The sequence below is a fragment of the Lissotriton helveticus genome, chromosome 10, assembly GCF_964261635.1.
Source record: "Lissotriton helveticus chromosome 10, aLisHel1.1, whole genome shotgun sequence".
Taxonomy (NCBI): Eukaryota; Metazoa; Chordata; class Amphibia; order Caudata; family Salamandridae; genus Lissotriton; species Lissotriton helveticus.
In genome coordinates, this window is record NC_136071.1 from 1,137,100,643 (window position 1) to 1,137,128,447 (window position 27,805).

At 49.1% G+C, this 27,805-nt stretch overlaps 1 protein-coding gene across 1 annotated transcript in view; it reads left to right on the forward strand.

Moving 5' to 3' along the window:
- GADL1 (glutamate decarboxylase like 1) overlaps positions 1-27,805 on the forward strand; it is a 654,887-nt gene that overhangs the window by 392,076 nt on the left and 235,006 nt on the right. The window contains exon 14 of the mRNA XM_078663939.1: positions 8,799-8,888. Coding sequence (XP_078520065.1) covers positions 8,799-8,888 — 90 coding nt within the window. The remainder of the gene's footprint in view (positions 1-8,798; positions 8,889-27,805) is intronic.

Below are 27,805 nucleotides of genomic sequence, written 5' to 3' on the forward strand. Positions count from 1 at the left end.
CGTTTCCGTGAATGGTGCATGGACGTTCCCATGCAGCCCCGTGTATTTTTTTTACATAAAACGCTAGGTACTAACAATAGTAGACAGGGTTTTGCACCACAAAATATCCCCACTTTGAAACAGGTATTTACACTAACTTGTTCCACTTCATTTGTGCTGCACTTTGCAGCCACATCCAAAGCGGAAAAAGTTTTGAAGTTAGCCTAAGCATAGCATTTTGCAGGGGAAGGGTACCCTTCGAATATAAAACTTATGCCTGTGCCTCATGGGAACAGTCCAGCCCGAACTGCCAAGCCATGTCTTCCCTGGACTGGAATTAATCATCCTAGGACTGGTTTCTGGCTATCAGCCATCTTCAGCCAGACTAGCTTGACTCCCGTGGCTTGGAGAGCACAGGACTCACGTCTGAGCATACCCGTCTCACTCGGGGTGACAAATGCAAAAACAACAGTTGATGGACAGAATGCAGAACAATGTCATACATTCACCCCAGTACAGAGATCTGGGCCTAAATCCATCGTTTTTTTGCTCACCACACCACCCCAGTTCAGACATGGCCATATGCAAATCAGCCTTGACCCTGTGCCTCATGGGAAAAGTCCAGCCTGAACTGCCAAGCCATGTCTTCCCTGGAGTGGAATCAAGCATCCTAGGGCCGGTTTCCGGCTATCAGCCGTCTTCAGCCAGGATACCTTGACTCCAGTGGCGTGGAGAGCATGGGACTCACATCTGAGCATACCCGTCCCACTCGGGGTGACAAATGCAAAAACAACAGTTGATGGACAGAATGCAGAACAATGTCATACATTCACCCCAGTACAGAGATCTGGGCCTAAATCCATTTTATTGAGTTTTCCACATCTTAGGACCATTACACATTGATATTGACCATGGTTACAGGCTTAGTAATAAAAGGCATATCACAAGGACTGAATCAAGGACTGAAACTGGAAATGTGAAGGGGTCAAATGATGCTTTGAAGGAGCTAGTTCTTTCCAAAGAGGCGGGGGGTGTTTCCAATAATGAAAAATGGGAAAGAGGTAACAAACTGTAAACTCAGGGACAAACCAGGGAGAAGTGACAGGGGGTGGAGGTGCTGCATGCTGTTTGTAGCTATACTGTTGGGATTTCGGGACTAGGCAGGGAGGGGACCAGGCAGGAAGTGGCTCAGGCGGGTCCCAGTGGGGGCTGCTCTCTCACTATTTGTTCCTTTCTGAGGAGGAAACATAATTGTCAGTCCACAGAAATGAGAGGTGCTACCCCCACCGGCAACCACTGGCTCAAATTAAGCTCTGGGTGGGGGTGCATTTAATGCACATTGTGCTACAGCAGGCAATATGCATTCTGTTTTGCATATGCCAATGGTAGCTCTTTCAGGCTGAACTAAAAACTGTCCCAGGACTTCCATCTGCAGAGCAGATGTGTGGCAGGGACCCATGTGCTAGCTCCTTTAGAGCAGTGCCCATGTACAGTGTTCAATAGAAGCAGCAGCCCATCCCCACCCCCGGAGCTACCATTGGTGCAGCAGGTGCAGTGCACCGTGCCCTAGAGCCCTGAGAGGCACATTAGTCCTTGATCATTTCTGTATTTTACTACACCAACAATAGGTAAATGGGCCATTTTTGTTGCTTGCACTAGGGCCCGTTGCAGAATTGATACAGTACCACACCTACCGCCGTACACTCCCCTCAGCAGAAGTACTCGAGCAAACCCCAGCAGCCAATTCTGATAAGACCACTTTTGTGTAGGTTTAAAATCAAAATATTTTCAGGTGCTCTGAGCTGCCTTTTGCACACCATGTAATCTGGCATGGATTATGGATTACACGGTTGATGATGTCACTAGTATATCACTATTGCTTCCGGCAAGAGCACATGCATGTTCCTACGGTGAAAATGGTGCAGAATGAGTGCAGTCCTATTTTTCAGGAATAGTAAATGCCTTTTCCAGCACCTATATGGTGTAAAAAGGAATTGTGTGCCATATTACATTTTAATAACCAGATACCTGTTTTTCATTGTTATTGTCTAGCTGAAATGTTTATGAACTGGTAGGTGAAACTTTGATTCGGTGATGTACTGGCAGATGACTTGAGTTAGGTCACGTGCAGCAATGTGTTGTGGGGAGATTTCAAGGGGTTGTACCCACTGCTTGATGGTCATCACCAGCATGGCCCAGTGATTCCTTTCAGTCTGAGCCTTCTGATTGGACATAGCCCTTTTTCGGAAGTCACATTCAACATAGTTCAAGATCAATGTGTTATAGTTGGGGAGAGAATGTGGCCAAACGGCTAGGGCGGTCGACCTCAGAGCTGTGGAACCGGGTTCTGTGGTATGCGCTCTAGTCTATGCGCGTATACGCGATGACGCGGCACGCACTAGACTAGAGCGGATAGGCGGCGCATGCGCAAGAGAGAGAGAGTAAAAGCGCGAATGTTAGGAACGGCAGTTGGCGACCGGAGCTTGGCAGAGTTAGACGCTCGGCGCCCTTAGCTCGCAATTTATTGAAAGGATTGAATAAACCTGAGTTATATATAATAACCTGCCTCTGTGTGTCCTGTGGGGATAAATACAAACATTACAGTGGCAACGAGGCTGGGACCCGGACACCACCAGGTGCAGTGGACGACAGCAAACACCCCCACAGCCACACTCACGAGTCAGCAAGGCAAATCACCTGCAAGGAAGAGCAAAGGGCGTGGCAGCAGCGCAGCAGCACGGCACGAAACCGAACACCAACCTTACAAGCCAGGTTAGTGTGGCCTAAGACTCCAGGAGCCCCCAGGCAGCAACCTGGCAACCAAGGGAGACTCCCCCAAGCCAGAGGAAGGGGGGGAGAGTGCACAGACTGCGCACAGTGCGAGGGACAATACCCCAGGGAGCCCAAGGGGCCAAGGTGACACGGCAGAGAGCGCAGGAGCGTCTGGTGAACCCACCCAACGAAGGGCCCAGGAAGGTGAACCTAGAGGTGAAGAAAAAATGGCGAATCAAGCGTCAGCCCTGATGGCACCAGTCCCGTTCCTACCTAGACCAGGTGAACCCCAACTAAAATGGGAAGACTGGAAAGATTATTTCCTCAATTACATAGAGGCTCTTGGAGATGAGAGTGAAGGTGAATACACGCCGGAAAGGAAAAAGAGACTGTTGCTCCACAACTTAGGCCCGGAAGGGGTGAGGGTGTTTAAGAACCTGGTTCCCAAGGAGAGGGGTGCAACGGAGACGGATGTTTTTGTGAATGCCCTGGACGACCTGGACAGCCATTACCGCCCAGCGGTTTGCGTCTCGATAGACCGCTATAACTTCCAACAGCGAAAACAGGAGGCGGGAGAGTCCATTGAAGACTATGTGGCAGCCCTCCGTCGGCTAGCGATCACGTGTAGGTATGGGAACCTGCAGGATGAATACATCAAGGACCAAATTGTAATGCACACCACCAGCAGAGCAGTTCAAGACAAGCTATGGGCAATGAACGAGACAACCCTGAAAGAAGTTGTGGCGATGGTCAAAAAGGCGGAAATGTCGAAGAGAGGCGCAGACGCGGCGAAAAGGGAAAGTGGGCCGAGACAGATGATCAACAAGATTGATGAGGCACCACAATCCAGCAAACCCAAAAGCAATTACGGAGACCCGAGGAAGGATATAAGAGGGTCAGGGAAACAGATGGCTCGCTCCGGCCCGGGAACAAAATTCGCGTGCTACAGATGCGGCAGTGCAGCACACGCGGCCCAGGACAGGCGTTGTCCCGCGTTCCGCGCCAGGTGCTCGTTCTGTGGGTTGACCGGTCACTTCGAAAAGGTCTGCCGGAAGAAAGGGACGAAGTCCACTGTTAAGTACATCGATGCGGCCACGGCCAACGTCAGTGAGGAAGACGATTTGGATGAGGATGATCTGGTCCTGTGCATAGAGGATCAAGTGCTGGACGTGTCCGGGAAGCGAAGAGATAAGCCCCGCACCGACATGCTCATCGGGGGCGTCAAAGTACATGTGGCCGTGGATTCAGGGTCCCCCTGGACCATTGTACAAAGGTCGATATGGGAAGAGGACTTCGCGCCAGTCATAGGACCTGACCTAATGCCGCCGGACATCAGACCCATCTCGTATACCGAGAATGCCATCCCCCTGGTTGGGTGCAGGGACCTGGAGTTCGAATTCAGAGGACGGTCAGCCACGTGCACCCTGTATGTAGCAGAAAAAGGCCCGTCGGTACTGGGATGGAGAGATGCAGGTGATCTCGGCATCATACTCAATCCTGGGGGGAAAGAACAGATTTTGCTAACAGACGAATGGCCCCTCTCGAAGGAGGAAGACTGGAAGGCAGCATACCCCAAGGTATTTGAGGGCACGGTTGGCAAACTGGACAAATTCGTACATAAGATGGTCCTCAAGGAGGGAGCAGTACCAGTGGTGCATAAGGTCCGGAACATACCGATGTCCACGAGTGAGGCGGTGCGACAAGAACTACTGAAGCTAGAAGAGCAAGACATCATCGAGCCAGTGGACAGTGCGGAATGGCTATCGCCCTTGGTAGTGGTCAAGAAGCCCAATGGCAAGGTCAGACTCTGTGTGGACCTAAGGGAGCTCAACAAAAACCTCATAGTGGAGAGGTTCCCGCTCCCTAGAATAGAGGAGATGCTGGCTAGGACAAAAGGCATCACCCACTTCTCCACCATAGACCTGACATCTGCGTATTACCAGATAGAACTGCATCCGTCGAGTAGGAAGTACACAGCCTTCATAACGCCCTTTGGATGCTACCAATTCAAGAGAATGCCGTTCGGCTTAGCATCCGCTGCGGCTGTATTCCAAAAGCTGATGCACAGGTTGTTTAAGGACATCTCGGGAGTGCAATACTTCCAAGACGACATCCTAGTGATGGGCTCCGACAAAAATGAGCACGATAAGAAACTACATTGAGTGCTGGGAGTGCTGCAAGGCAAAGGATTGACGGCGGAATGGAGCAAGTGTAGAATAGGGTCCCGCTCTGTGACCTACCTGGGGCACGAGATAGGGACGCATGGCATATCGCCAAAAGAGCAAAATGTGAAGGCAATAAAGGACGCCAAGGCCCCAACTACCAAAGAGGAAGTGCGGTCATTCCTCGGAATGGCCGAGTATTACAGCCGGTTTGTCAGACATTTTGCCACTAGAACGTACAGGATGAGACAACTAATCAGAAACAATGCAAAATTCGAATGGGACGCAGAAGCCCAATCCGAATTCGAGTCCATTAAAGACTGTATCAGCCATGCCATCCCATTGCAAGGGTATGTCCCCACCGGCAAGACTGTGGTGACAACAGACGCAAGCGACAAGGGCTTGGGGGCTGTCTTGGCGCAAGAAAGGGAAGATGGAGCCAAGGAAACGATCAGTTTTGCATCCCGGGCGCTGTCCCCCACGGAACAAAGGTACAGCGTAATTGAAAAGGAGATGCTGGCGGTCACGTGGGCGTTGAGCAAGTTTCGTCAGTTCATATGGGGCACGAGATTCAGACTTCAAACGGATCACAAGCCACTCATCAAAGTGTTGACATCATCGGGCCATGACACCGCCACCCCGAGAATAGCGAAAATGACCTTGAAGTTGCTAGACTATACTTATGATGTAGAATATCTTCCAGGAACGCAGAACAAGGTAGCTGATTACCTCAGCCGGGCAGCCGCAATGGAGGAGGCGCCGGGCGAGACCCCGGACACAGAGGAGATGGTTGCCAGCATGGAGGATCACGAAATGTCAATCAGTGCACAGGAATGGCAGGCGGCTTACGAGCTCGATGAGGAAAAGATGGAAGTAAGGAAACACCTTACCGTGGGGTGGCCGGACAAGAAGAAGCTCAAGGAGGGTGTGCGACGATTATATGAAATAAGAGAGGAATTGTCCCTGAGTGACTCGGGGATATTCTTGTACAGAGGGGAGAAAGTGGTGCCCCCAGTGACACTGATACCCAGACTGCTGACATTGCTCCATGAGGGGCATTTGGGCATTGTAAAAACCAAGGCGTTGGTCAAGCAGATGTATTGGTGGCCAGGAATGGATACCCACATTGAGAGGCAAGTGCGGGAGTGCGGACAGTGCCAAGGAGCGGATAAGGTGCTTCGCCCACTCAGACCAGCTCTGGGGAAGTTCGACACCCCGCAAGGCCCCTGGGAAGAGGTGGCCATTGACATTCTGGGACCTGTGCTGGACAGCAGAGGTGTGAATAAGTACATCTGTGTGATAATTGACAAGTATTCCAAATGGCCGGAAGTGGACATACAAGAGTCGATGGACACGGAGACGATCCTTAAGTTCCTCACCTCGGTGTTCCTCAGAGAGGGAATACCCAAATCCATTCTCAGTGACAATGGACCGCAATTTGTATCGGACAAGTGGAGGAGATACATGAAGAGGAATGGGATCGAGGTGAAACACACGGCTGTGTACCATCCAGCTTGCAACGGCCAGGTTGAAAGGTTTAACAGGGTGCTCATGGGCTCCATTCAGGCAGCCATATCGCAAGGAAAAGACTGGGAGGTGGAAGTAATGAACATGCTGTGGGCCTACCGGATAACGCCCTCGGTGGTGGGGTATAGTCCGTTCCAAGTGCTTAGGGGACGATATCCCTTCACCCGGGACAATGTAGCATGGAGGGAGAAGACCATCCCCAGCAAGTGGTCCCCAGCGGTGGTGCAACACAATCTGGAGAAGGCACAGAAGATCTATGCAGCCCACTATGACAAGCGACGCAGCACGAAAGACACGGCGTTGGAAGAAGGGGAGTGGGTTAGGATCAAACTCCCCACTCTGCAAAAGAAAGGCGAAAGTAAATTTAGCCAGCCGCTACAAGTCAAGGAGGTGCGTGGTAGGGCGGCTCTCCTCAGTGACGGAAAGGTCTGGTCGCAAGACCGCATGGCCAGAGTCAACAAAATATTAGTCTGGCCCAAGGCTGAGGAGGGAGAGAGTTGCAGGAATCACCAGGAGGCCAGAGCCCTCTCGGAGCACGGCACAGACAACTACGAAGAAGGTGCAGGCGATGACAGTGAAGCGGAAGTCCGGGGAGCCAGGATCTCCGACGGCGGTGACGTACAGGCGAATGCAGAGCAGAGAGCAGATGCGAGAGAAGCTGGGGTGTCCCGAGGAGAGACAGAAGAGGGAGAGAACATGCCGGTAAGACACACCCGCAGCGGAAGGGCAGTTATCGTGCCCTCTCGTTATAGAGACTTTGAGATGGAAGGACACTAGCTTGTTGCTGCCCCCCTGGGTGCCACACCAAGACACTTTCACAGTTGGAGGACACTCAACCTTTTGGGGGGGAACGTCTTAACCTATGTTTCATTAAAGGGGGGAGATATGTGGTATGCGCTCTAGTCTATGCGCGTATACGCGATGACGCGGCACGCACTAGACTAGAGCGGATAGGCGGCGCATGCGCAAGAGAGAGAGAGTAAAGGCGCGAATGTTAGGAACGGCAGTTGGCGACCGGAGCTTGGCAGAGTTAGACGCTCGGCGCCCTTAGCTCGCAATTTATTGAAAGGATTGAATAAACCTGAGTTATATATAATAACCTGCCTCTGTGTGTCCTGTGGGGATAAATACAAACATTACAGGTTCGAGTCTCGGCAGGGACGCTCAACATTCTGTGACTCTGGGCAAATCATTTAATCTCCCTGTGCCTAACATAAATGAATGTGTCCGTCTGTAACGTAACTGATGCTCTTGTAAAACGCTCGGATACCTTCGGGTCTAGTTTGTGCTACATAAAACTCCGCACAAAGAAAGTTGCCATAAAGTGTCAATTACAACTACCTTCTCAGTGGGAGGCATGCACTGAGTCATCTGCGGAGAAAGTAATCTGCAGAGAGAAGCGAAGCCCTTATAGGGAGTAGGATAGGAACCACAATGGAGTGTTGTTTAGAGGAGGCCTGAGACAGTGACAAGCAGATAGTCATGAGAGCACCCTAGAGAAGGGCAGGGGGGATGCAGGGCGGAAGGTGGGTGGAGAAATTATGAGAACCGGGAGTGAAGAATAGCGGTGAGGTTCAGTATTGAGAAGGTCATAAGGGAGGGATGGGGAAGAGGGCAGGGAGTGATTAATTTGAGACGGTGGTTTACGGTGCTCGGCACCAGCACTTAATTGTCACGACCTGCAGTAGTGACAGTCCACCACATGGTGGCGCTGCCTGTTTACTTTTGAAAGGAGCACAACAACCTTGTTTATGAAATCAAATTCCATTGAAAATAAATAATAATATCCTCTTAACGCCATTATTACAGCTTTGTGTGTTCGTAAATAGTCTGAATTGTCACACTTGTAGGAGTACGTGTTATGTTTGTACTGAAATTGGCAGCACTGACAAGGGCAATGGGTGGTGTAGTGGCCTTCCGAGAAGGGCTCTGGCACATAATGTTTTACAAATTAATCACGGGCAGGGACAAAGGCAGGAGTAGTGTGACAAGTCTCAGGGGGGTCGAACACAGTGACGTGGAAAGGGGCAGGCGTGGTAGCAGGAGATGTTGGGACAGTAACGGAGAGTATGGTTTTACCAGGGTAACCCCGCATCTGCCTGATGCTGACGATAGCGAGGTACAGAGTGCTACCATTGACTTTATTCAGTGAAATTGAACCAGCATTTATAATCATTTGATGAGTTTCTATACCTTTTAATAACACTTTGTACATTCTACCCATGCGGCTATCCCTTTGAATGAGTAAAATAATTCACTCTTCATTACAAAGATAGCTTAATTCACTTTATTCTTTTATCACATTACCAAAAAAAAAGTCTTATTTACTGAAATATCTTCTGTCTTCTCTCTCAACAGCCTGAATATTCAAATATTTGCTTTTGGTACATTCCGCCAAGTTTACGAAAAATGGAGCAAGGTCCTGAGTTTTGGGAAAAACTTCATCAGGTGAGTGTTTGTTGCAGTGCTTTTTAATTACCGTAAACTACCTGCCTGTGTAACTAATACAACTAGGTAATAAGATAAAGGTAGATGTTAGTCAGCTATCTCCAGTCTCAGGCCTTTTATGCCTTCGAAGCAGAATGCCTACAAAAGGTATGTGCTCCAGTGATGGCCCCACATTAAAGGGTGACCATTTCATGTACTGTAGGGCTGAGATCATCTTCTGCTGCCAGTGTCAGGATGTGTGTGAGGGCAGTGTGGGCAGGGTTCCTCCATACCTTCCCTCCACGTAGATGATAAGGGTGTGTGTGAGGGCAGATGTGGGCAGGGTTCCTCAATGCCATCCCTCCAGGTGGATGATTGGGTGTGTGTGAGGGCAGGCATGTGCAGGGTTCCTCCTCCATGCAATCCCTCCAGGTGGATGATCGTGTGTGTGTGTGTGAGGGCAGGTGTGGGCAGGGTTCCGCCATTCCATCCCTCCAGGTGGATGATCGGGTGTGTGTGAGGGCAGGCATGTGCAGGGTTCCTCCTCCATGCAATCCCTCCAGGTGGATGATCGGGTGTGTGTGAGGGTAGATGTGAGCAGGGTTCCTCCATGCCATCCCTCCAGGTGGATGATTGGGTGTGTGTGAGGGCAGACGTGGGCAGGGTTCCTTCATGCATCCCTCCAGGTGGATGATCAGGGTGTGTGTGAGGTCAGGTGTGGGCAGGGTTCCTCCTCCATGCCATCCCTCCAGGTGGATGATCGGGTGAGTGTGAGGGCAGACGTGGGCAGGGTTCCTCCATGCCTTCCATCCACGTGGATGATAAGGGTGTGTGTGAGGGCAGGTGTGGGCAGGGTTCCGCCATGCCATCCCTCCAGGTGGATGATCAGGGTGTGTGTGAGGGCAGGCGTGGACAGGGTTCCTCCAGGTGGATAATCAGGGTGTGTGTGAGGGCAGGCGTGGACAGGGTTCCTCCAGGTGGATGATCAGGGTGTGTGTGTATGAGGGCAGGTGTGGGCAGGGTTCCTCCAGGTGGATGATCAGGGTGTGTGTGTATGAGGGCAGGTGTGGGCAGGGTTCCTCCAGGTGGATGATCAGGGTGTGTGTGAGGGCAGGTGTGGGCAGGGTTCCTCCAGGTGGATGATCAGTGTGTGTGTGAGAGCAGGTGTGGGATGGGTTCCTCCATACAATCCCTCCAGGTGGATAATCGGGGTGTGTGTGAGGGCAGGCATGTGCAGGTTTTCGCCATCCCTCCAGGTGGATGATTCCTCATGCATCCTTGTATAAGTGGAGTAATTCGGGGAATGTCTGAACAGACTTCTTCTCAATCTTTTTACTATCCTTAGTGGTTCCCATACTCTCACCCACCAGACCCAGGGTCGTCTTAATAGTATTATAGTTATAGGCCCCCGGGCAAAGCAGTGCACTGGGCCCTGCCTACACAACCACTCACAGGAATAAAAATGTTTAACAGAAAATGAGTGTTACATTTTGGTCTGCATGTGGCCCCTATGCTCGTGGGGCCCCCGGGCAACTGCCCAGCATGTCCATACATTAAGACGGCACTGACCACACCCCCACTGTGCTGCTGTAGTGCTGTGTTTCTTTGTAGGCATTATTGTGCTGAGTTCTCTTCCTGAATATAAATGCATGCCTCCAGCCTCAGATGCTGATCACATTCATCTTACTGTTTACAGTACTAGGTTTGTGTTTTATAGACACCACTAACATAAAATCAATAAGAGTAAAAATGTGGCAAATGGTCCCAGGCTTGTCAGAGGTTAGTGCAAGGTCTGAGCCAAATTTAATGAAGAGTTCTCTGAGTGTTTTTTTCCATTTTGGCAACGTGTGATAAGCAGTGCACAAGCAATGGCAATGCCAAAACGTCTTGCCTATGCTAGACCTATTGACTTTGTCAATGTTTTGTTAGCCATGTTGTACAGCAGCGCTGGCTTCAGCACAGCAGGGCTGAAAGTAAAAAAAGAAAAACGCTAAGACATGGTCAACGCTGGCTGTGTCATACAGCTTTTTCTCTTTACTTTCAGCCATGTTGCAACAAACATTGGCAAAGCCAAAGGATATCATGTAGGCGAGACCTCTTGGCTTTGCCAATAGTTGTAATACATTATTGTCCCATAGACAGTGATGGAAGAGATTAATGTGATGGAAACTGAACTAGAACTCAGTGGCGTCTCTACAGGAGTTTGCTTTTTCATGGGAAGGATGGAGAGGATCTTGAAAAGATACAGGCAATATATGTTTATCAGTCACTGAGCTAGTCATTGGTAAATTGTTGCAAGTACCAACACGAACAAAAGGTTGAATAGGTAAGATGCACAACTATATCTATATCCATATCTATATATCTATATCTATATATCTATATCTATATCCATATCTATATATCTATATCTATATCTATATCTATATCTATATCTATATATCTATATCTATATCCATATCTATATATCTATATCTATATATCTATATCTATATCTATATCCATATCTATATATCTATATCTATATCCATATCTATATATCTATATCTAAATTTGTATCTATATACCTATAGCTATATTCATATCTATATCTAATAAAAATTGATGTGATTTTCATAGACCGCCATGGTGCTGATTTTCCTGGCCAGCCACAACAGAGTCATAGCATTTGGATATGAAGCGGTAGCCATACAGTGTTACTGTCTGCAGGCTCAATCAATAACAAGCATTACAGCCTCCAAAGGCAGTAATGTGATTGTATTGTGCATACAGTTAAGCAAATAAAAAAAGGAAAATGCTGATTTATTGCTTAAAAAGGCACGTATGAGATTCGAATGAATCAACCATTCAGTACGCTTTTGCTTGCAGAACTAATGTGAATCCTAACCTCTCTTTCACCTCTTCCCACCAAATTCCTTGAAAAATGTGTTATACACTAACATTTGTGTATTGTGGCTTTAATAGAAATATGGAGAAAACGCTGCTATGAGTACATCCAGTATGTCCTAATTAGATTTATACATATCTCCGTTACAAATTAGCATTTCGTATGGTGTGATAGTTATGAACAAACATAGGTTTTTACTTACAAGGAAGTAAAGTAGTGAAGTTAAAGTAATGCATACAATTGAATACCAGGATATCCTTGGACTTTCTGGAGCTAGGAGGGTTTCCAGCACTTAGAAAACCTAACTGTGAGCACTTGAAACTTTGCTACGTCTGGTATTGCAATATCTACTGATCGCGATCAGCGAGGGCCTTCTCCGGTAACTCAGGGGTCTGCCAGACATCTCGATTACAACTGAGTCAACAGGTTCTAGAATGTATCTCTATGTAAGAAATTGCTATGATATGTCTGGCGCGGTCTATTCGTGATCTGTGCTCCGAATACAAATGTGGTGCTTCAGTGTGGGTAGGGTAGCAGTGGTCATGCTTACCTCCCAAAAGGACCCCAATCAAAGTGAAGTGGATACCAACCTGCAAGAATGCTACTGCTTGTCACAAAAGGTAAGTGAGATAGCTCCTAAAACTCTTTAGAGTCCATTTGATGGGGCTATAGGAGTAAGGTAAGACATTTGAGATAACAGAAATAAATTTCTTGCTGCCGACGTTCCAGTACTGTCAGTGTGGTAAGTGGGTGAAGTTGTCAAATCTTCAATTGCCTTTACCGAATGTGGAGTTTTACTGATGAAAAAAGATGAATAGTAGAAAATGGGCTTCCACAAAAGGTCTGTTTTCCGTGTGTAATGGTGTATCTTTGTTGATCTCATTATCTAAATTGGTGTTGAGGGTTGATGGTGTTGGATGATGGTGGCAGAACCAATAGGATCAAAGCCACAACACTATAATAGTTTCTCTTTGATGTCCATCCACTTCTTTAGAACAAAAGGGTGGGTGAAACTTAGAAGAGGATTAAGGGTTTGACTCAAACCCAAGAGGGCATTGAAAGCTGCTCACAGCATTTCACGGTTCATTTATTAGGTCTGACTTAGGAGACCTTTAGCCGTTGTGCAGCTCTTATTCTACGCACATACTCGTGCTCGTGGCGGCATACAGCTTGCTGGAGTGCGCAGCGGTGCACCACAAGCACGAGTATGCGCTTTGAAAAAGAGCAGGGTGCGTGGGCGCGTACGCACGCACCTTCGCCATGTTTTTTAAAAAAAATTCCATTAAGAGCCTGCGCGCGCGCACCACTCCCGCACCACTCCCTGGCTTGTTCTGTTTGTAGATGTACTTCATGAGAGTGCTTGTTCGGCTTTGAGCACTAAGCCCCCCCTCCACAGTAGGTGCCCTCATAATTTCATATGGCAAGCCTCACCTTGTGCAACCAAAAAAACTCCTTCACAAGACTCATCCGTGTGAGCCGCTTTTGCCCAAAGATTGACAGCCGCTGTCCTCAGCGAGTATCTTGTCTCTCCAACAGTCTCAGCCGTACCCATACCCATGCATCGGTTAGTGTGGCCGGTGGCAGCCCGATGATCCTCTGTTTGGAAGGTCCGTTGAAAGGCGAGAGCTGATCTCTGCGGGATTAGTAGGGCAAGGCGAATCGATCTGGCCTCGAGGTATGGGCGAGCGAGTGAAGCCTTTCAACGGACCACTTGGATCCGGACTATTCCTGCCTTGACTCCTAAACCCCTGCTCTCAAGCAATTGTGATACCGAAGATTTGCTTTCGGACACTATCGTCACCCTGCACCGGGACGTCCCTCGAGACTTCCCTACAGATCCCCTACCTACGGAACTCCTCCCTTGCCATCAATCAGTTGCTAGGCGCACTGCATCCAGCCCCTTAGTCCTGATGATGATCCTAACTCTCATGGATCGAAACGCCGTCGACTTCCCAGCAAGATACCAGGCGCCCCTCACGTAGTGGTTCTCATAAAAATGAAAAATGAAAACTGAACTGTTTGAAAACCACTCTGTTTTTACTCACTGTATATAATTATTCACAACACACATTGCGCCGTCCACGCTGCTCTCACTGTCACTTGTGTCGCCGTAGTGCCACTCACTCTTGCACTCGTGCACCTTGTACAACTTTGGGCTGTCACCTAATATTAATTAATTGCAGTGCTGATACTAACTGTAATTACAACTGTCCTATATTTCTTGAAATGTTGATAAAATGATGCCTTGAGCACATATGAAAATCAAATTGAGTCTCCTTGTTTTGTCTCTTGATGGTTAATGCTGTATAGATATCCTTCATAATTGTCTAGCAATAATACCAGTTGGGATACTGTTTTTTGTATATAATTCTCCACCTCAATCCCAACAAGGTTGATGGGTTTTTACTCCTGTTTTTTCACACAAGGTTAAATAGAGTGTGACAGCATGGCTCGTGCAAGGCTATCAAAATAATTATTAAAGCAGAATGTCTTCTCTCGAGTTCCATCTATTTTGCATCATGACATGATCTGTGCATGATATTTTGGGCTCCCCTTCCCGACCTAATGTGATAAACGTGAAGGGTTGCTCTAGCCAAACCAGCAGCGCTATTTCATCAACCTACTGGGATAATAACTCCGCGCCATGTGCCCTCGCCGCTGCTATCTGTTTCATTTTGTAAAGCATGGCTTTAAACATCTGGATACAACTGTTCTCCCCCGGTGTCACAGCCGCCAGTTTTGGGGACATAGTGCTAGCCCCATGAATGCGGGTCGTGGTGGTCAGACCCAGAGTCAGAGTGATCACTCTCGGGTTCATGGTGGTCAGCCCAGGGTTTAAGGGTCACAACAGATCAGCATTGCACAGCACACTATTCAAATACCACACATACATATACGTATACATACATGCTGTCTACTTTCTTCCAGCAAAGTCCGCCTCTGCAGCACAGCTTGCACCTGCCTTCAGCCCCAAAACTGAGAAATTCGTGTAGTCGTCTACGCTGCAGTCAGCAAGGTCACATGGGTCAGTGCAGGCTTGCCCTTGTGGTGATTCGCAGAGTTGAGAGGTCAATGTGCTAAGGTAGGAAACGGTCCGTTCCTGGGCCCTTGGTCACATTAGTCAGCCTACAGATAGCAAATGTAACTGACACCAGTGGTTAGTTCAATTGTTACAGCGTCACAGGGTCAACTGCAGTGATTCTGGGTTGTACAGATGCCCTATGGGTGTATAAAGATGTTCCTTCAGTGTGTAATGCAAGCAAGAGCATAGAGACTAGATCAAGAAGAATACATTTTATTTTGTATTTATTTATTTGTTAAGTTTGTATAGCGCGACAGCTACCCGTAAGGGTTTCCCGGCGCTGAAAGACAATTGCAGCAAAAATACAATCCCAGGAGAATTATTGGACAATGCAGACATTAGCGTTTAAGAATAATGTCTCAATGCATTTTTAGCTCAATTGCAATACTTATTAACAACCAAAAAACATCTCTATCTCCCGTTTACACTTCCAAGCTTTCAATTTCCCTTCATACTCTTTTAATGTGGGCAACGTGGCTGAAATGCTTTTCAATGTTTTTTTATCCATGTTGCACAGCAGCAGTGCTGCTGTGCAATATGACTGAAAATTTAAACCAAACAAGCATTGGCATAGCCAATAGGTCTCGCCTTTGGGACCTTATAAGTGTTTAGTTATCCAGCACAATATCCTTGGTGCAACAACATTCACTGTTGCATGGCTAAACACTTATAAGGTCCCAAAGGCAAGACCTATTGGCTATGCCAATGCTTGTTTGACAAGCTGCTTTCCATTTGCGCCCTGGTAATAGCAGCAGAAGTAAGAGGGTACAATACCGTGAGTATAATTGGAAGCTGCACTAATTTAGAGTCGCCCAAAGATAGATAACGTGCATATTTTATTTACTAAGCAAGATACTGGAAAAATTGACTGGATGGGCCTGAAATGCACACGCGGATATTGGTAGAGTCTGTAATCTGTTCTTGCTTGAAAATGAACATGCTAGACATTAAATAAATCAATTATGACTTAGCCCTAAGGTGCTCAACCTAATATTGCACAAATGTTGAGGCATACATTGACATTACATGCGAGGAAATTAAGCCTAAGTAGTGCCCAAAAAACAGAGGTTTGTTTTGTTTAAATTTTATAAAGACCAGACTCAGGGTAGTGGACACAGTTTCCAGTGTCCCAAGGGAGGGCGCAACTCGTTTTTCCATCATCTCCTTCTTCCATTGAATTGGCTCCATCCCCAGGGATAATATGGAGTACAAACCGTGAAAGGGGAGACTGCACACACTTTTCTCGCCTCTCCATCAGTCATGGTAGCTGGGGCAGTCCGGGGGTGCTAGTCCTGGTGAATGGATGCAAAATGCCACTTGCAGAATCTTTCGAGTGTTTCCGGCCTGGCTCAATAAGCAGTTTCTATGGGGATTAATTTTGGGTGGGTTTGGGCTGGTTAGATGATTTTCGTGGGTGGTCCTTAACCGAAGGTGGGATGGGAAGAGGACCTAAGCAAAAAGCCAGGTTGATAACTACCAACCAACATCAGACTTCCTCTTACCTTCAGCAGCTTCTCATTTTTAGTTAGTCTCTTCAGCCAACTATTCACTTTGTCCAGCTATATATAGCTTTAAATAAACATGTGGATTTGTGAGCCTTCACAACTTCTAACAAACGTATTTTAAAATTATAAATAAAAGGAGGAAAAGTTATAGCGGACACTTCTATCATGTACCTCAGCGACTGGATAGAGCCTCAGATATGAACTCATTGATTCACGTCGCAGCTTTAGGTAATACATTGACACTCTTAATCTAACCGACAAGTGTTGCATTACAGCTGTTTTTAAAGCACTAACCACAGATGTCAAAGACGTGTTGTTGAGTGCCCAGAGGATCATGTTGTGTCTGACTCAAAAAGAGTCCCATCAAAGTTGGCATCCTGGGTGATACTAGTCTGTGTCTGTTTACTGTCTCTGACCTCTGACACTGTGATTGTCTTTACGTTAAAACCCAACCTATGTTTTCAATAACCTTATTTCCACTGGAGTTTCAGATGTGAGGTAGAATAAACAGCTGATGGCGAACCTGAGGAAACCTGGGCGTAACAGAAACCAAGATTGACCACTTTCATTAAACTTTAGCTCGTTAAACCTTTCAATATTTCCTTTGATAAGTTCTCCTGTGTACGGCAGAGCGTTCCCAGGACATCCCATAGTTTCCAGGATTCAAATTGTCTCTTAAAGGGATAAAGGGCGTCATTACGTTCTCCTCAAGGCTTACCTTAACCCCTTCGACGCTCATGACGAGCTCAGCTCGTCATGAAGTACACCTCTTGTACGCTCATGACGAGCTGAGCTCGTCATGAACCGCGGTATTCTGCATTTCTTAGCGCACAGCGGGAAAATGTGCCGCATCGATGTGGTTAAAGGCTCCGACGTGTGACCAAATGAATATCCTTTGTGCAGCCAGTGTCCACTGTCTGGAGTAACTTGTTGGTCCAAAAAGGATTTTCATTGCCATGTAATCTAGCCTGGTTATCCCCAGGGGTTAGCATCTTGAAGTATCCAAGGCCCCTGGCTTCCTGATATATTGGCTTAGCAAGAGCCTTCACCATCAAAGGCTTCCTGCATTTTAAGCAGGAAAATATCAATACCAAAGTCAAATAAACTTGCCTAATGGAGCCCAAACTACATTTCAATTGACTGATCCCATGAAGCCAAAGCAATATAGATTAGTATTGTTTTGCCTCGTGCAGTTAATCCTCATTTTTGACAGTTCAATGGCTCTTGTGACCTTGTCCCACCCATTCTCTATGGATGATGAGTTCTGACCATATGAGCCACATTGGCCCAGTGCAGCTGCTAGATGAACCAGTGTCTCCCTCATAGGAGATGGTAGGGTACCTCTGCAGTAGAAGGTAAGACACACCCACATGAATAAGCAGGACTAATTTACTACACCAAACATTAACTCCTGAAGCAATTTCAGATTCAACAATGATAATTTCATTCCAGAGGTATCACAAAATACAGCTCAAATTCATAAGACTGTGAACCCACTTCCTTGCTGTGGCCCACAGTGCCGCCCTGACCATGTATGACTGACCAATCACCTGTGCTAGTGACCCTCATGAAGAACAACAAGAAATTGAGAGTATTTGCTACCCGTGTTTGCAACCATGAACACACTTGTTCAGCACTTGCCCTAAGGGAGGACAGTGATATATTACCTTTAAATTCACTGCAGACCAAGACAAGGCACAGGTTAAGAAGGCATACTTTGCTGGAGGATGCCATAACCACTTTGCTTTGTGGTTCAAGTTCTGATGCATAGTTTACAACTGTAAATGCCATCTCCTTCTTGTCATAATGGTGGTGGAGGGCAAACCCTCTCTGAAAGCAGGTGATGGAGATCCAGCTCCAGTGGTTGCTCCCCCACTAAAGATTTACAAGGATCTGAAAATCTATGAAAATGAGGTGCTAGAGTAGTGCAATGAAGAGAAATACTTTAATTTGTCTTCAGTTTTTGCTCTATCTATGTGTGGTGTATTCTGCAGCATGCATGGAAGGAGCAAGCCGCCATTTATGATTGTTTTTTGGGCAGGAAGGTGTAACTTCCTACACAACCACAATCATCCCTGCAATGAAGGCACCCTTGCACAACAGTGCAAGGGTGGCTGCATTGGTGCTAGGCAGTTTTTTTTAGCACTAACGGAAGGGAAAACACAGGGGTGCACTGTTTTCTTGTAAATACGGGACTTCCCTGCATTTTTTAAATGACGCAATGCAGCTAAATTGCTTGCTGCGCCGTGCTATGCAAGTTCATTGTAAATATGCCCCTTGGTTTTTTGTTTCTCAGAAAGAAACCCCAGCTTCAGACTTTGCTCGTTAAAAACAAAAACAATGCTGAGGAGGTCGCAGTGACATGTCGGGCCAGCTAGCAGTACAATTCTCCAAATATGCTTCTGTTGTGTCAGCTGAAGTACTTTCAGTGAAAATTCCCTGCCACAGTGGAGGGAACCTCTCAGCATGGAGGGCAGGTTGGAGGCTTGGCCTCCGTGGCCCAAGCTGTTTGATTGTCCATCCGCGAATCCGTAAACTACCCACTACATCTGCTGTGGTGCTTACTATGACTGTGTGGCCCTTTTCTATTTGTCTAAGGGTCAGGTAACCACCAGCTTTAACCCGTTGGCTGCTTCCCCTTTTTTACAACAGTGCGGACGTTTTAAAAAAGGGCCCGTCGCGTCGGCCAATGGCCGACTGCAGCAGCCAACGGTTTAAAAACTCCAAAGGTCACAGAGGCAAACACTTGCTACTAATTTTTAAAATTTGTGTTTCCATATGTGCTGATAAGTTAGATTTCAATGCCTTGAGTTTGAATCCTAGTAATTGGGACTGTTTGCTGTGTATTTTCATGCAGTGTCTCAGATGAACAGATGATAAATATGAAATATTTGCAGTAAATTGTATGTGCCTCAGAAGATTTGTTTTCAAAGATTAGAAATTGCTTTTCAGTTTTAGAAGGAAGCTGCTGTTTTATTGAGCTGTAAATTGCTTCCAAGCAGTGCTATAGCATTCTTTGTACAGAACATCTCTCTCCATTGCTATTTAGGACACCCAATGGAGTATTTATTTATTTCAGCTTAGCTTTACAGAAGTGCAGTATTATATCACATGATAAATAAAGAAGTCTGTTTATTTATTTTAATTTAGGCATTCTCAAAAGTCATCTTGAAAATAACAACAATAATGGTAATCAACTTCATTGTCATAAATATGACAGTAATCATATTGTACATCATAATTATAATAATCGCGATAGAAGTTTATTTAAATGCAAAAATGTCTCCATGAACTGAAAACACATATTCCTTGAGTGGTCAGGTGGGTGGGAGGCATGGAGGTGAATTAGGTGGGGGCGTGGTTTGAGCGCCGACCGGGATGGCGGTGTGAGCGTGCAGCTCCGCGCCGAGTCCCGATAATTATCCTGCTGATCTTGCCTGTAGTGCCTCTGAGGGCACGGATTCACCACAGGAGGTTATTGCTGAGTGGACAGGAGGGTTTGGATGCCGGCGGGACCTTGGGGGACGAGCGGAGATCCAGTCCCGGAGCCCGGAGGAGCCGAGCAGGAAACAAAGACAAAGATGGCGGCGTGAAGCTCCGGAGAGACCCGGAGACGGAGCGCGCCTGTACTGCGCTGGTGTTCCGGTGGCTGCCCAGCAGAGAGAGTGGAGCGGGGGCACGACTGAGGGCGCCTTTGGAGCCGAGGGAGGGGGGCGAGCCCATCGTGATCACGGGCAGTGGTGAGAGTGGCGCCCCCTCCCCCCCTGCCCCCCATCCTAGCGGCTGGTGTATGGCGGACTGATATTGGGCGGCGACGCCTGCAACTGGCAGCGGTCGAGTGTGCGGAGCGCTGGCCTGGGTCTTCTGGAGGGGGCGGCACGAGCAGGCAGACCCGGCAGCTCGTGGAGCGGACGGTGCTGGAGAGCAGCAGACTCTGATACCGTAGCGGAAACGGGATCGTAGCACACACGGCTAAGGACCCTGACCCTCCGGGGAGCAAGGCAATCTCCGAAAGCGGCTGGGAGTGAGAGGCACTCTGCACACCGGTGGGGACCACGGGGGGCCCACAGTGCCAGCTGACGCCGCCTGCCTAGACCGATCCAAGTGTGGAGGTGGGGTAAACTTGGAGCAAAGACTGAGGCAGCACCGTTGGCCTGCCGCAGTGTGCTGGTTCGGGCGGCCGGCGTGATCGGCTCTGAGGGGGTGCCCGCCTACTTGCTTGGGGAAGTGCTGCTGGCTTGGGCAGCTGAATTGGATGGTGGCCCGGATCCCTGATGGCGCTCTGGGGATAAGACAAGTGGCGTACGGCTCTGAATTGAATATAGTATCCAGAGCCTGAAAGAGTGTTCTGGGGACACGGACGATAAGAGGAAGGGGCTTGGACTATCTTTGAGGATGTGTGTGGGGCCATGGTAATCTTGGACACTGTCTCCTCTGGGAAGAAACAACAGGAGGTGTGCCGGTGGTAGGGGCATCGTGGTTAGCGTGACCAAGATGGCCGCTACTGGTGGGGTTTCGAGCGCGCCCCAAGGCCAAGATGACGCAACCGCCTTGCTCCAAGATGGCGGAACCCGAGCTTCACAGGAGGCATCAACATCGGAACAGAGGTTGAACCTGCGCCTCGATGCTATCCTGGAAGTGATTACCGCGACGAAGGAATCGCTACATCACGATATAGCGCAGGTTGCATCGGGGCTGGGCCTCCTGAGAGCGGACCATGCAAAGCTCTCGGACAGAGTGAAAGAAAATGAACAATTACTCCAGGAGCTGAAGCCTGCGGTGGTAACGGCGGAACACAAACTGACGGATATTCTTGGTCGCTTGGCGACTCTGGAGCGACGGGCGGAGGATGCTGAAAGTCGTAACCGGAGGAATAACGTGAGGGTGGTGGGCCTTCCGGAAAAAATTGAACGGGATGACGCGGTGGCGTACATGGAGGACTGGTTTAAAAAGGTCGTAGCACCAGAGGGTCTTTCTCCTTTCTTCTCCCTGGAAAGAGCGCATAGGGTCCCGGCAAGACCGCCCCTAGAGGGCCGACCACCTCGACCGATGGTGGTGAAACTACTGCACTATAAGGATCGCGACCTCTTGATACAAAGAGCACGGTCTCAGGGCCCCTTCCAAGTGGACAATAGCAAAGTCACAATCTTTCCGGACTATACGCAGGAAGTTCAGAAACACAGAGCGTCCTTTTTATCAGTTAAAAGAGAACTGAGGGAAGAGGGTATTCAGTACTCCTTGCTCTTCCCTGCCAAATTAAGGGTGATCCTCGATGACAGGACGCACTTCTTCCAGACTCCGGACGAGGCATGGTCGTGGCTTGAACTGTACCGTGCTGGCAAGGACCGCACGAACAAAAGCGGAAGGGAAAGGCCTAAACCGGTCCGGATTAGGAAGTCGCAGCGCATTCGCTCACGGAACAAACTCGAGAGGGCCTTGCGAGACGCCCAGATGGGGGATGACAGGAAGGGAGCGTTGGCTGCGACGGCGAGCATCACAAGATCGCAACAGGAAAAAACATCGGGGGGGTCGGACTCGGAGGAGGAAGGAGGGAAATCTGGAGCAGATGAATCGGAAACGGGGAGTGTGAAGGGACCGGCGGTCACCCCGCAGACTTCGGATGAACTGTTTAACGAGTGACATCTCAGAGAACTCAGTACCTCCGGGGAACCTGTTGGGACAGACTCTCCGGACTTTTGGTGACCTCTCAGGTATGGGGCTGTGCAGGCAGCGTGGGACTGAGGGCGCGGGTGGGAGCTCTGCCTGCCCTGGGTCGACGCTCTATCACCCTCTTGTGGCCCTTAAGGCCGTCTGTGGTGGCGACCACAGATTAGTGTGTGTGGTTTTGATGGTTTGGAACGGGGCTGAAGCTGGGTTATTAGGTCCTGTCCTGGGGAGTGGGATGTGGTGTGTTTTGTGGGGGGGTTTGAAGGGGAGATGCAACTGCTGCGATGCGGGGAACAACTGTAAGATGGTGGTACTGTACAGAAACGTCTATTATGGGGACGTTACCTAATGTGAAATGTATCACATGGAATGTCCGTGGTCTTCAAACAATGGTGAAACGCCACAAGGTGCATGCTTACTTGGTGAGGCGGGGAGTGCAGATTGCAATGCTTCAAGAAACTCATTTGACTAAGAAAGAATGCGGAGCCTTACAGAAGAGGTGGCGAGGTCAGGTGTTTGGCACGACATACTCAGCATTTGCCAGAGGGGCCCTAATATGGATAAGAGCGGGGACGCCATTCCAAGTCACGAACCAGCGGGTTGATCCCGAGGGTAGATATGTAGCGGTCGAGGGACGACTTTACGGTAGGGAGGTGGTCCTGTGTAGTGTATATGCCCCCAATTCTGATCAGACACGCTTTTTTGATGGCTTAACAAGTTCGCTGGCCTATTTCCTGGCGGGTCCTGTCTTATTAGGGGGCGACTTTAACTCAAACACTAATGTGGAACTGGATAGGTCGCATCCACCATTAGTCGACTCCCCAGTGCGCAGGCTAGCAGCTCACTGGAAAGATTGGCAGGAGAAGTGGGGACTGATTGATGTGTGAAGGGAGCAGCATCCTGAGATAAGGGATTACTCCTACTTTTCTGCAATACACGAATTGCATGTTCGTCTAGACTCGGTGCTGTGTAGTGGTGCCTTGGCGACTGTGGTGACACATACTAAATATCTGACCAGGACATTATCGGATCATAACCCCTTATTGGTGTCGGTACAATGGCAACGGGCGAGGTCGGCAGTCCCGTCATGGCGGCTGAGACCTGAAACACTAGAGGATCAGGTGTTCAGGGACACGGTTCAACAGGGCATTGACCGCTACTTTGCGGAGAATGAGGGCTCGGCCACGTCGCGATCAGTATAGTGGGATGCGATGAAAGTGGTGGTGAGAGGCGTGTGCATGGGTAGATTCTCGAATGTGAGGACGGCTGTCTTGAATGTTCTGGCGAAAGCGGAAGAGGTGTTGCGAGGCCTGGAACGGCAGAGGCCTGAACGACCGGATCTCCAGGAGCGCTTGGTGGAGGCTAAGGAGGTAGTGGCGACTGAGACTGAACGGCTGCGGTGCTATGATTATAAGTTGTACAACATTAAGGTGCATGAGGAACGAGATAAAGTGGGTACGCTCCTTGCCAAGCTTGCCGATCCGGAGCCTAGGGGGTGTCCGATCATGAGTGTATGAGCAGAGAGGGGGGAGGTAGTCTGCTCGCAATCGGCAGTTCTGGCGTGCTTTCAGACCTATTATACGGGACTGCATGAATGCCACCTGGAGGCGGGGGGATCTGAGATAGGCGACCACTTGGCCTTGATCCCGCTACCGGTGCTGGACAGCGAGGAGGCAAAGGCACTAGGAGGTCCTATAACGCTAGCAGAGGTGAGAGGGGCTATTAAACAGATGGCTCGAAATAAAACCCCAGGGGTGGATGGCTTACCGATAGAATTCTATGCCACATTTGTTGACACCCTAGCACCGAATCTATTGGTGGTGTATTCAGAGGCAAAGGAATTGGGATACCTACCTGAGTCAATGAGGGAGGCTCTAGTAGTACCACTGTTGAAGCCAGGCAAAGATGCATTGAATGTGACATCTTATCGACCCTTGTCTATGCTGACGGTGGATTATAAGATCTTGAGTCGCATCCTGGCCACCAGGTTACTGCCGCACATGACCACGCTGGTGCATAGGGACCAAGCGGGATTTATTCCGACTAGGAATACCTCCATGAATATACGACGTCTGGTCCGAATTTTGGATGGTGCCGGGACCTCGGCTCTTGACTCCGTGGTGTTGGCAGTTGATGTCGAAAAAGCTTTCGATAGCCTCGAGTGGGAGTACCTAGATGAGGTGTTGCTGAAATTCGGAGTTGGGGAGGGATTCCGGAGATGGACTAGGGTGCTTTACACGTCGGCCAGGGCGAGGGTGCGCCTGGGGCCGCTCGTGTCTTCGGTTTACCCTGTTTGTAGAGGGACGAGACAGGGCTGCTCACTGTCCCCCCTGCTGTTCGCCTTGGCGATGGAACCACTGGCGGCACGGGCGAGGTCGGGCACCATGTACAGTGGGGTCGCGCTAGGGCCAGAGTCGCATTTTATATCATTATACGCTGATGATCTGCTGCTGTACCTGGCAGACGCTGGCCGAGCCCTAGAGGGAGCAGTGGATATGCTAGCTGAATTCGGTCGGTTGTCAGGCCTTAAGGTGAATTGGTCTAAGACCTGTATATTCCCGTTGCGGGCGGGCACACCCTTTCCCCCACTAGCAAGAGAGGTAGTGTGGGAGCCATCCGGCTTCACCTACCTGGTAGTGCGCATTTATCACGAGGCTGCGGACCTCTTGGAGGGGAACATAGGGCGTTGCATCCGCGCACTGAGGGGCAGCATGGAATTTTGGGCCTCCCTCCCTCTGTCGGTATTGGGCCACATGGCATTGTTGAAAATGGTGGCGCTTCCGCGGCTGCTTTACTATTTCCGAACACTACCAGTGTGGATCCCTCAGCGGGTCTTTAAGGAACTGAAGATGCTGGTGACAGGCTTCCTCTGGGGCCATGGCCGGCGTAGGGTGGCGTTGGATACCCTGACTAGGCCTAAGTTTGAAGGAGGGATGGCAGTCCCCGACTTTGAACTATACTATCTGGCGGCACAACTTCAGGTCCTAACGCAGAATGTTGCTAGAGAATTCAGGGGTCCTGTAAGTGACCGTGGTACTGGTATACAAAAGTGCATCCTATCTTACATAATCATGCAACAGAAATTGGACTCGAGGGATCTTACGGTGGAGGAGAGGACGCTTAAATTGTGCTGGCAAAGGAGTCTGAAAAGATCGGACAGAGATCGGCCGTATGCACCGGAGATACCGCTGGGGATGCTGACCGCGCTGCCGCATGGGGGCGATTGGTCCCAGCTTCTGGAATGGGAAGAGTTGGGCTTACAGATGCTGGGGGATCTGTACGTTGATGGGGTGTTGGTCCTCTATCAGACGTTGCAGGAGCAGTTTGGCTTGCCTGACGGTACTTTTCTATTACACGCGGCGGTGGTGGCGGCGATGCAAAAACATTGGAGGGGAGGGCTTGCCGAGCCGGAAGTGACCATGGCATGCCAATACGTGGTGATGGCAGCGGGCACTACTAAAGCGGTAACTTGCCTCCACACGAGAATGTTGAATGAGGGGCTGGTGCCGCTGCTGGCTCTGAAGTTGCGATGGGAGGACAGTATAGGCAAACCCATACCGGACACGGACTGGGGCCATATCCTGAGGCGGACGTGGAAGGGTACGAGAAACGCACAATTTCAACGGGTGCATTTCTTCATAGTACATAGGGCATACCTGACCCCAGAGAGGATAAAGCGATATTTCCACGTACTAGACGCAAAGTGCCCACGATGTTTGGCGCCTGAGGTTGATTTGGATCACCTGTTATGGGGATGTCCGAAACTAGGGACGTACTGGCCGGAAGTGGGGGAACTCTTGAATGCGGTAACGGATAGGGAGGTGGACTTTGATATGGCAGCGTGTCTACTGCTCTGGTTCCCTCATACTAAACACACGAAAATTACGAGTACATTTATTGATCTGGGACTCATGCTAGCTCAGAGAGAGATAACTTGGCACTGGAAATCTAAAGAAGGCCCGTCAGTGAGGAGATGGATGAATGAGCTGTTGAAATGGTCAGGCTGTGAGGGCATTATCAGACTGCGGCAGGCTACTAGACTTGGCAAGGAGAGCTGCTTGGAAATGTCGAGAGCTTGGGAGATGGTGGTTCAGGCATTGCGTGATTACATGGTAGAGGATGAAGTGGAGGAGCACTAACGGATAAGGATTCCATGTACACTTAGTGATTGCAAGCGACTCCTGATGAGTAATGAGCCCCAGAGTTAGTACAGATTTAATGTGCCCGCATTAGCAGCAGTTGAGGGGGGTGGAGGGGGGAAGGGGCGTTTTAAGGGAGGTAGTTCAGCATAGCGACACGGACTAGAATCGGAGGATAGAACTTAGAACTGACCCAGGAAGTGGGGGGCACCCGAGGAAGTAGGCAGGCACCCTAGCAGTAATACTAGGGGGACCCGGGAGGAGGACTCTGGAGTGATATGGGTGGGTCTGTATCGGAAAGGGTAAGGGCTGATGACGGTGTCCCCATGAGAACTCTGAGTCTGCTGGTTGGTGCATGACGGGGGGGATGTTAGGGGGGTAAAAGCGGATACTGAACGGTGAAGCTGACCGAATGCCTGGGAAAGGAATACACGGAAGCATCTTCTTGCGAAGGGTAGACCTGGCGCGCCGCCCAGCCTCCGGGATGTGGGCTGATTGGCTGTGTACGATATAATTGTCGCTTTCAGATTTGTGATGCCATATGTGTAATGGTTGGCCTATTCTGAGGTCTTGTATCTGATTCTGCAATAAAAATAAATAAAAATAAAAAATAAAAAATGGAGGTGAATTAGGTGGTGCAGATTCAAGCCCTGGAATTCAGTTTGGTAGCCCCAGGAATTCTCTTCCTACGACTGGTTCGGGGATCATGAAGGCAATAACAGGAACAGAATGTAAACAGTTCTCCAAGATGCCAAAGTATCTATAGTTAAGAGTGAGATAAGGTCACTGGGATTACAATATGTGTGGTGTCATTTCCCCATGTCCCTGGCATTTTGGTAAATTGATATTCATGGCAACAGGTTCCAAGGTTGGGTGAAACTGACATAGTTTGGGAAGGGAGGAACAAGGTGTTCTAACCAGAATTCTCAATCAATCAATCAAACATTTATAAAGCAAAGCAAGTCACCCGCCAGGTTCTTGAGGTGCTGGAAATGTTGGCTGCTGTGTGGTGGGTAGCGAATTCGAACATCCATGTCTTGAGTTGTTTCCTCAATTGCTGGAGCGATGGAGCGGTCCTGATGCGCAGGGAATGGTTGTTCCACGGGTCCTCTGCTGTTGGTTCAGCAAATCTGCGGGGTGTCTGCGAGGGAGAGGGAAGCCTATTGAAGGCGTCTGGTGGGTGGCTGGAAAGTCAGGCGTTTGTTGATGTTTTTTGGATCTTCGTTGTGGGTCAACATCTTGAACTGGCATCTCTTCTGGTTCATGAGACAGTGTAGTTGCTTGAGGTGGGGTGTGATATGGGTCATTTTGGGGAGATCGAGGATCAGGCTTGCCGCTGAGTTTCGAATTGTCTGGAGTTTCTTCAGGAGGGATGCAGGGATCCCTATGTACGGAGTGTTCCCGTAGTGCAGCATGCTGGTGACATGGCCCTGTCTGACAGTCTTTCCGGTGTTGACTGGGAGCCGCCAGAAGATCTTGCAGAGCATGCGAAGGGTGTTGAAGCAGGTGGACTGTGCTAACTTGTTCCTTCATGGATAGCTTGCTGTCCAGGATGATGCCTAGGTTGTGGGCATGGTTGGTTGGTTCAGGGGGTGCTAAGTTCCATGGGCCACCATGTGTCGTTACATGGCGAGGTGTTGTTCCCAAAAATAAGGACT